Raw genomic sequence first — 11,218 nt, 5'->3', positions numbered from 1 at the left:
TGGTTCACTAGTGATAGAATTTATCACTCACAATCATCAATCAAGTTCTGCCATGTCATCGACCATTTTTCCATCACTCACAACCTTTTTTAGTGGGGGTGGTTATCACTCACCACCACACCCAACAATTTCCCTCCAACCAACAATTCCACTCACAAAAAAAAAATAACAGCGTGATAAAAATAACGAAAATGGAATGCGTGATGCTATAACGCGTTATAGTTTGGACCGGCGGTGGGATTTTAGAAAGTTCCACGCGTTATAGTTTGGACCGTTATATTATCACGGGACCAGCCCGTGTCCTCTAATGAGGTGAGGGGAAACTTTTTTTAACCCAATCATACGTTGCTATGTCATTTCCCCTCTATAACTTCCCTCTTGTCCAAAAACGTACGGGGTGCACCCCTCTTAGGGGAATTGTTTTTTATTCAAAAAAATAAATAAAAAATAAAAAAAATTGATTGGTTGAAAATGAGGGTGGCCCCACCATCTCCTCTCTCCTTCTTCGGTGAACACTCCCCTCACACCCTCCCCGATTTGCCTCCCCTCTTGGATGGCGGCACCTTCCCGCACAGCAAAAATGGTCCCCAAAGGGAGTCCCCGAGGGTGCCCCGGGTGCCCTTAGAGTGAAAGGGGTGCTCCCTGATGAGATGGGATAAACTCTCCACCCACCCAATCAGATATTGTTATGTCAATTCCCCTTTCTAATTAGTTCTCTCTTGCACTAAAACATAAGTGGTGGTCACCTCTCTTCAGAATGGGTAAACTATTTTTTTTACATAAAAAATAAAAAATATGTGATTGGTTGAAAAGAGTGGGCCCCATCATTATTCAACTCTCTCTCTCTCTCTCCTTCTCCTTCCCCTCTTCTTTCCCTATGCGGTAAACGCTCACTGAAATTTCATTCCCCACTCATCAAAAGTTGATGGCAATAGTGTTCCCCTTAGATGAACTCACTCCCCACATGTACCCCTATCACCCTTACAATTGAATTCGCTAATGTGGTTTTTAAAGTGTACTCTTTTGGCAAATTTCATAAACTCACACACTGTTGTTGGTGGGACATCCATATTGTTACAAGATCATTATGCATAAAGTAGTTAGAAACAAAACTTAACATATCAATGAAGCAAAATTCAGAATTAAAACAGGAACCCGCATAAAGTGCAAGTAGACTTTTTCAACTCTAATTTCATAAACTTAAGGCTATTTCTGATTTCCGAGACATCACTTCTAACAACCCCACTATTACTACAACGATTAAATAGTGATAATAAAGTGTGTATTATTGATATAATGAAGCACTTAGCCTTGAAGATCCAAGGCTAAATGGTATAAGTACAAAGAAGGATTACAGGCTACAATTGAAAGAGTATAACAGAACTACAAATGAGAAGTAAAGTAGCGAATGGTTAGCAAGTCTAAGGTTTGAGTCTTGCATCTGAAGTGTCTTTCAAGGTCTTCATGGCTTGGTATTTATAGGCGGCCAAGAGTCTTCCCTTGTTCTTAAGCGGACTCATGACATTTCCAGGAGAGAAAGTACAGCAGGGTCATTTCATTTGCTTCAGAGCTCTATTCTTCTCTTCTATATCATTTCGAGTAATTTTTTTGACCTTCCTCCTACTGAAAGCGACTTATCTAGAATTTTCTCCTTATGTCGTATTAATTGACTTTGTCTTTGAACACAAACTAATGTTCATGAAGACAAATGAAAATAAATGAACACAAACAAATGTTCATTAGCAAAATATGTAATACCTTGACACCTATTAAAGATTTTCTTTGTCAGAATTTTGAAGTATTTAAATAAAATATAAAAATTAAAAACACTAATGAACTACGAACACTATATCGAACGCAAACGAACACGTTACCAAACGTTCACAAATATAAATGAACGAACACGACGTACCTCTGTTCATGTCCGTTCACTTAACAAAATTTCATACGAACACATCGTACCTCTGTTCATGTTCATTCATTTAACTAAATTAAATGAATAAAAAAATTATATTCTTGTTCATTTGTTTAATAAAAGAACAAACACAAATGAACATTTCAACGAATGACTCGTCGAACGTTTAGTTTGTTTGCAGCCATAGTTAGATAGTTTTAAGGTAAAACAAAAAAAGAGTGTAGGACTCAAACTCACAACCTTATCATGTGGTTAGATGCGAAATAACAAGCGTTTGACCACTTAACCCCAGGAAACTATGGGGCTGTTTGGTAGCCTCTGAACGGTCATTAAGAGGCTACCTCTTAATGGAACCATTAAAAATTTTACCAATGAGAAGGTAGAAAAATGTGACATGTGATAATTTACCATTCAGAGGTTACCTCTTAACCATTCAGACTTGAGGTTACCTCTTATTCTTTTTTTTTTTTTTTTTTTTTGAATGGCAACACGGAACTTTATTAATCAACCACAAACGGTCCATAGCAAGGTGCTATGAGACATATTCAGTACATCAATTGTTTAGCAAAAAAAGAAACACATACGAAACCTTACAGTAGCATACATACTCAAAACTAGCTACGCCAAGAAAAATATACCCAACTTTCCCATGAATTCAATTGTACCTTCGTTTTATGTTTCATCCATAGAAACGATTCTTCTTTTATTTTTTCTATCATCTTGAAAACCTCACTGTTCCTTCCTTGAAAAACTTTTTCGTTCCGCCTTTTCCAAATGATCCAAGTTGTCAATAGGAGTATAGCGTGCACCGCCTTCTTTCTCTTCTTCGGCCAGTTTTGTTCCTCAAGTGCGTTGAACATCTCTCCTAAGGTCTCCTGTTGAACTATTGATGGTGCTTTGACCCATGATCCGATTTGTTCCCAAACACCTTTAATCTCTCTACAGTTGACGAGAGCATGGTCCGGGGTTTCTTGTCCGCAGTTGCATATTCTACATAAGTCCGATGGAATCGGAACACCTTTTTCTCGTAGCTGGGTCGCCGTCGGTATCTTCCCTTTCAGAGCTCTCCAGACGAACATACTGCACTTCTGTGCAGCCCAGTTGTTCCAGAAGTAATTGTCCGCTGCTATATTTAAATTTATGTCTTTTTCCAGTGTGTTTCGAACGCTTTTAACCGAGAACTCATTTTCTTTGTCATCACGCCAGAGCCATCTATCACTTTCATCTGTCACCCGAAACTGGTTTACTACACCCATTAGTTCAGCTGCTTGTTGCGTTTCATCTTCTGTTGCCGGGATTCTCAACCAAGCCCAATCCCATATGATACCCCCATTAGTTTGCTTATAACACTCTTCTATTTTGGCTCTTTTGTTTTTTACAATGTCGTACAATAGCGGGTACCTTTCTCGTAATGAAACTTCACCATTCCATACATCAATCCAAAACATCGTTTTGTTGCCAGCACCTACTTTGCTTATGAGATTCTTTTCAATTATCGCTCCCCTCTTACTCATATCTTTTCTCACTTCCACTATATTTTTCCACACCCCTGTGTACTCATTTTTCAAAGGGACAACTGTGATTCTTTTTTTGTTTTTATGGATTGAGCCAATGACTTTAGCCTATAACTGTTGCGGTTCCGATTTCAACCGCCACCACCACTTAACCAATAAAGCTAAGTTTAAATCTCTAATACTTCCTATGCCCAACCCCCCAAATTTTTTAGAGGCTACAATTTTTTCCCATTTAATCCATCTCATCTTTCGGTTCGTGTTATTACCCCCCCATAGAAATTTCCTCCTTATACCTTCTAGGACTTTTATTACTGCAATCGGACATTTATACAAAGAAAGATAATAGTTAGGTAGAGATCTGAGTACCGATTTCACCAATATTGCCCTTCCTGCGAAAGATAGCAACTTTGCTTTCTAGTTAGATAATCTCCTGTTGAATGTGTCAATTACTTCCTTCCAGTTTTGGACTCGGTTCATATTCGCACCTACTTTCAGCCCCAGGTAAGTGAATGGAAATTTACCCGGTTTGAAACCAAAGTTGTTCGCCTTAGAGATAATCTCTTCTTCGTCAACCCCAATACCAAAAATCTGACTTTTCTTTGGGTTTACTTTTAATCCAGACACTAGGTAATAACATCTTAGTATCCGTCTCAGGTTTTGTATGTTATTTTCTTCCCATTCTCCCACGAAAATAGAATCGTCCGCAAATAACAAATGGGTTATTGTAATTTCCTCCCCTGGTAACTTTACACCCGAGAATAAACCCGATGCTACGGCATTAACCATCATAACATGCAACGCCTCCATCGCAATTATAAAGAGGAACGGAGAGAGAGGGTCCCCTTGCCTCAACCCTCTTTTATATTGGAACTCTCCGGTTGGTGCCCCGTTTATTAAAATTGATCCTCTTCCACTATAGAGTAGACCCATTACCCAATTTTTCCATTTCGACGGAAAGCCCATATGTGTTAAAACAGAAATAAGGAATTTCCAGTTTAACGTATCATAGGCCTTTTCGATGTCCGCCTTAAATACAAAGATTTCTTTTTTCTTTTTTTTCGCCCACCCAATCACTTCGTTAATTATAAGCGGCCCATCTATAATGTTCCTTCCCGATATAAAAGCCGATTGAGAATTTGAGACAATACTATTCAAAACCACTTTTACCCGATTAGCCAACACCTTTGATATAATTTTGTTTACTACCCCAATCAGCGAGATGGGTCGAAAATCAGAAAACACGAGCGGGTCATTTACCTTTGGAATGAGTGCAATAAATGATGAACTACAAGAATGATGGATCGAGCCATGTACAAAAAATTGTTGCATCACCCCCATGATTGTCGGCTTCAGCTCTTCCCAATATTTTTTATTACTGAAAATGTTACTCCGTCAGGACCCGGGGCTTTGTCTCCACCACACTCCCATATTGCTTTTCTTACCTCCTCCTCCTTAAACTGTACTATGAGTTCCGAACTCTCATTATCCGACAATCTTTTAAATCCTTCCATGCCTATCCTTGGTCTTGTATGAACCGGTTCTTTAAATTTCTCCTTAAAGGCTACCATAAACCTCTCCTTTATAACATTAGCTTCTGTAACCCACACCCCATCAATCCATAATCCATTCACTTTGTTCCTAATCTTATGACTGTTTACCACGGCATGAAAGAAAGTTGAATTCTCATCACCCAAGGCGATCCATTTTATTCTTGATTGTTGCATCAGGTCCTTTGTTTTTGCTATTTGCCAATCTTTTACCATTTTCTTATACCCCTGCCAAGTACCAATCTCCTGATCAGTGAGCGGCCTTGTTTCCGCCACTGATTCCAGCTTCTGAATGTTTTCATTTGCGATAGCCAACTGTTCTTCTTCCTTTGCTTTCTCACTGATTCTCCATTTTTTCAATTCCTCTTTTATTGCTTTGAGTTTACTCGCCATACATTCATCTTTGAAGTTTGATTCAACAACCACATTCAAACCCTTTTTAATTGCTTCGTCAAAACCGCTGGCCTCCATCCAACTATGAAAAATCCGAAAAGGGGTTGGTCCAAAATTATTACCGATTGTTGTTAGGACCAATGGACAGTGGTCCGGCACGTCTCTGTTTAGAGCCAATAAAGTAGCATCTGGCCATCTCATAACAAATTCCCCACATACTAAGACTCTATCAATTTTACTGAGGTTTCTTCCATCCCCCGACATATAAGTGAATCTTTTTCCTCCCATATTATATTCTTGTAACCCGGCGTTCATAATAAAATTGTTAAAACATAATGCTCCCCCCGCATCAAACTGTGAATTAAATCTATCTTCAGGGTAGCGTACCTCATTGAAGTCTCCTAAAAGGATCCATCTTCCATGAATTGACTGTTTCAGCTCCAATAATTCGTCCCACAATTGTCTTCTGTTACTTTGAATTGTTGGGGCATAAACATTCACCACCACCATGTCATCTTCTTCACCTGTTACTTTGCCTTTTACTAGAATAAAGTTTTGATTTGTCACCTCCATATCTTTTTTAAATGCTCCTGTACTCCACATTGATATCAACCCCCCAGATCTCCCGTTCGCATTCACTTTAACATACTCCATTGCTGTGTTCTCCTAGAATCTTTTAATTATTCTTTCTGGTAAGTTACTGAACTGCGTTTCCTGAATTGCTATAAAATTTAACCAATACTTCGATATCAACCCTCTTACTACCTTTGCTTTCCCCACCCCACCTGCCCCTTTAATATTGTATGTCCCGAAATTCATTGCAAACCAGCTTCCACCTGTTCTTCTGTGATCACTTCCCTGATTAGGTCTTCCTTTCCTTCTAAATTTACTCGAATTCCTTTCCCTATTTCCTTTGTCATTCTGATCTCATCATTTTCTACCATTAAGAGGTTACCTGTTATTCATTTAGAAGTTTTAAACCATTAAGAGATAGCATCTAAATGGTTATTAAAAGGCTACCAAACAGACCCTATGTGAACTTTTACAATGAGGTAACTTTGAGAATTATTATGGGTCACTCCAAATTTCAGCAATATACACTCTACTAAAATATTAAAATATTATGGGTCCCTCCCAAACTATATGTTGATTCTACACATGTAAATTTATGTTTGGGTGTAAAGTATGAATTTTGAAAGTTCAGGGGATAGTAACAAAAAATTGTTTAATACATTTGAGTAAACTTGTATGTTGCTTCCTGTGGTTTGGTGGTTTTAACGTTTTTGCTCCCTGAAAATTTAGAAGAAAGAAGATACTAGAAGATGAAGAAGATGTTGGAAGGAATAACAAGAAGATGGGGCTAGTTAGGGTTTTAAAACGGTTTATAAATATCTAGGTTGGGAAATGACAGATTTGCCCCTCACATGAGGGGCACATGGCAGTCTTTTAACGTTTGAAATAAACGGCGTTTGAGGCGGGTAGTGTAATAGAGATAAGTTGTATAGATCAGGGAGTAAAATGTTCATTTTTAAAGGTTTGAGGTAAAAGCGTTAAAACCATCAAATCACAGGGAGCAAAATAGTTTCTCTTGCTCGACCACCAAACTGGTGGGCCAGCCTCGTCATTCTATCCAATACATGGGCCCATATATGTCATATTATTATCCAAGCAGCTGATTTTCAGTTTTGTCATTTTGCCCTCGATTTTATCATCTCCTAATTTTTTTTTTCATTAGAAGTTCAAAAAAAGATATTTTATTTCAATTTAAAATAATATTATTTTTTAAATTATTATAGTTACTGAATGAATGAATTCCAAATTACGATACACAATGTTGATATTTTTTCTCAAAGAACAAGAACTTTTGGATTGAAGGATTGACATATAGTTATTTTGCAAGTCATAAAAAACTTGTTTTTCTCAAATAAAATACTTATTTTTTCTAGGTCTTAGAAATTGTAGGGTTTAATGTATAACATAACAGTTTAAGTTTATGTTTTCATCTACAAAATTATGTTTTCTATTTGGATGACATTCAAAATGCCTAAAACTAACATTTTCCCTTAAAAGTTGACTTGTTTCATATATCAGCTTTGTTGACTTTCGATGTCCAAAAAACAACGGGACTCTTGATCTTCTCTTATTTTTCTATTAAATGATCGTAAACTGATAAATTATATTTTTAAAATAATAATCATTTGTTTTTAAATGATTATAATTATTTTTGTGTGAATTGTTTTTAACAGAAGACCGCATGAAAATTGAATTAAAGACATACAACACTTTTTAGTTTTTAACAGAAGATCGCATGTAAATTGAATTAAAGAGTTACCAATATCCAACACTTTTTATTTATACTTTGATAGTGATGCTACACAAAGACATATTAATGGCATTAATTATTAGGAATTCCATGTCGTACAATTTCATTTGGTACGATTATAAAATAGGTCAAATATTTTCAAAAAAAAAGGTCAAATATACACATATATTATATTTGTTTAAATATCGGAAATTGCTGATATAATATATTTTCCGAATAACTTATATTGTTAGTTGAGATCTTCCATGTTTAAAACAAATATGGTGAAGGCTTGCTTTAAGTTTGTTTTTTTGAAATAGCGAGTATTCAATTCGAATATTGTGAGTAGAGTAAAATATAATATGTTTTCATTAGACGGTATAAATCAGTGGCGGAAGTAGAAGAAAAATTTAGGGGTATCCCAACTTTTTTTACTTACGGCCATCCCTAAGAATTTGAGGGCTCTTAGAGGCCCTGTGCGGCTACTAAAAATGGGCCATTAATTTTTTTTTTTTAAACCTAGGTCATCCATGAGAATTCGAGAGCCATTAGGGGCCATGTATGGCTAGTATGTATGTGTGTGTATGCATCTACATGTACGTATGTATGTATGTATGTCTGTATGTATACTAGGTTAAAAATCCGTTATCAGATATTATTTTATAAAATTTTACATGTTATTAATAAGTTTTATAAACAATTTTTAGCATGTAATAAAAATAACTTCAACAAAAAGCATAAAAAACTTATCAATATACTTAATAAAAAGATAAATAAACAAAATAAAAAAAGCAAACAAAAAATGGTTACAACAAATTAAATAAATATTAAATGAAGTTTGATTGTAAATGTTACTTTTGAATTTTGAAGAGACGTGTTTCCTTTTCCTTTTCCCAATGCACATATTAATTTAATATATTAATACATAAAAGTTCATATTCTCAAGTTCATCTTCTCCATTTTAACAAAGTGTCGCTGCAACTAAAGTGTTGATCGGAAATTTTCGCTTTTTCTGACCGGAAAATTTCATCTCATCTTCACATACACTCAGGGTATTCTAATATTTACTTCGAAGTATCCTAAATAAATAAAAACAAAGATAAAAGAAATTACACTGCGAATACCGGGTTGAGCCGTAGCCTGTGCAAGGCTCATTATACATTGGTTCCGCCCCTGGTATAAATTCGAGTCACTTTGCGTTTTGAGATCGCCGCAATGCGCCCTAACTATTTTCTTAATGCTAATTTTATTGCACGTGTCGGTATAAATTCAAGTTGGTTTACCTTTCGATGTATTTTTTTTCCAGAATATGTCAACTCAAATATAACACGTTTCTATGCTTATTTTTATATACTTTTTTTTTCTTGATTTTTTTCTAGACTTTATTTTTCTGTTTCTATACTTTTTTTTTTTAAGTTTAGTGTTTTAGTTTTATGTTCTTTTTTTATTGAAGTTATATTTAAGATAACATTTAAGTTTTCATTTACAATTAATTTAAAATTTAAATTTATTTTTATAATTTTCGATCGATGTAAAAAATATGTCAATATTCTTTTGAGTTTATTTCTTTCGGTTGGTTGTTATATTGACCAAAATACATATCGAACGAAACTCCGCAACATAGCGTGGATAATCTCACTAGTTTTCCCTTAAAAGTTGACTTGTTTCATATAGCAGCTTTGTTGATTTTCGTTGTCCAAAAAACGCTCTTGATCTTCTCTTATTTTTCTACTAAATGATCGTAAACTGATATATTATATTTTTAAAATAATAATCATTTGTTTTTAAATGATTATAATTATTTTTGTGTGAAATGTTTTTAACGGAAGACCGCATGCAAAATGAATTAAAGACATACCAATATCCAACACTTTTTTATTTTTTAAGAGAAGATCGCATGTAAATGGAATTAAAGACTTACCAACTTCCAACACTTTCTATTTATACTTTGATAGTGACGCTACACAAAGACATATTAATGGTATTAATTATTAGGAATTCCTTGTCGTACAATTTCATTTGGTACGATTATGAAATAGGTCAGATGTACACATCTATTATATTTGTTTTAAGAGTTAACTGCCATTTTCGTCCCTGTGGTTTGGTCACTTTGGCCATTTCAGTCCATTTTTCAAAAATGCGCCATTTTCGTCCCCCACGTTCTGGAAAGGTGCCATTTCAGTCCAAAAATCATAACCCAGTTAAGTCAGTTAGTAAATAAGGACTGATTGTGTAAATTTGTAACATAAATGACCATTTAAGTAAATATTAAACACCACCACCACTAGCCCTACCACCACCACCACTCCGCTGCCACCACCACCGCCACCACAGCCCTGCCACCACCACCACTCCGTTGCCACCACCACCGCCACCACAGCCCTGCCACCACCACCACTCCGCTGCCACCACCACCACCACCACCACCGCCACCACAGCCCTGCCACCACCACCACAGCCCTGCCACCACCGCCACCACAGTCGGTTCATCATCATATCAGACGAGAGAGGGAGAAAGTCGGAGAGAGAGAGAGATAACGAGGCGGGAGAGAGAACCGGCGACGGTGGGGCTGCCTTCCCCAGATGATGACGATGATGACGTTGATGGTGGTGGTTCCGGCGGCGGCGGTGGTGACCATGCTACTGTTCATCGTCTTCCCCAAAACGGTCAACAGAAGTCAAACGGCCTAATTCTCGATCAATACCGGATAATATTCAAATTAAACTTGCAGAAACATTGTACAAGTATAAACATACCGATTGGGTGATTAAACCGATCCGGTATCGCGTGCAACGGCGTGGCGACAGTCTCCGGCGACGGGTATTCCGGCGAGACTTGCAGACGATGAACAGAGGGTGGTGGTGGCAGGGCTGTGGTGGTGGTGGCAGGGCTGTGGTGGCGGTGGCGGTGGTGGTGGTGGCAGCGGAGTGGTGGTGGTGGTGGCAGGGCTGTGGTGGCGGTGGTGGTGGTGGTGGCATCGGAGTGGTGGCGGTGGCAGGGCTGTGGTGGCGGTGGTGGTGGTGGCAGCGGAGTGGTGGTGGTGGCAGGGCTGTGGTGGCGGTGGTGGTGGCAGCGGAGTGGTGGTGGTGGTAGGGCTAGTGGTGGTGGTGTTTAATATTTACTTAAATGGTCCTTTATGTTACAAATTTACACAATCAGTCCTTATTTACTAACTGACTTAACTGGGTTATGATTTTTGGACTGAAATGGCACCTTTCCAGAACGTGGGGGACGAAAATGGCGCATTTTTGAAAAATGGACTGAAATGGCCAAAGTGACCAAACCACAGGGACGAAAATGGCAGTTAACTCTTGTTTTAATATCAGAACTTTAATTAGTGATATAATATAGACTCCTCTTGTTCCCACATATCCTATATCTTATTTTCACACCCTTTATTGTATACAGGCCGCATACAATTATACGGCTTGTATAGAATGTTTTTAATAGGAAAATCCGCAGAGAATGTTTTTTTTTTATTTTACTATATACGGCCCGTATATAGTAATACGATCCGTATACATGTGTATACGATTTGTAAAACGT

At 37.2% G+C, this 11,218-nt stretch overlaps 1 protein-coding gene across 1 annotated transcript; it reads right to left on the bottom strand.

Moving 5' to 3' along the window:
• Nucleotides 1-4,778: 4,778 nt before the first annotated feature.
• On the bottom strand, nt 4,779-6,023 carry LOC110892565. Its single transcript, XM_022139722.1, has one exon. It carries the CDS (start codon nt 6,021-6,023, stop codon nt 4,779-4,781), a length of 1,245 nt encoding a protein of 414 aa, XP_021995414.1.
• Between the last annotated feature and the right edge of the window lie 5,195 nt (nt 6,024-11,218).

Source organism: Helianthus annuus, chromosome 12 (genome assembly GCF_002127325.2).
Source record: "Helianthus annuus cultivar XRQ/B chromosome 12, HanXRQr2.0-SUNRISE, whole genome shotgun sequence".
NCBI classification, from domain to species: domain Eukaryota; kingdom Viridiplantae; phylum Streptophyta; class Magnoliopsida; order Asterales; family Asteraceae; genus Helianthus; species Helianthus annuus.
The sequence above is the reverse complement of the archived record's forward strand: the minus strand, read 5'-3'. Positions and strand labels throughout refer to the sequence as shown.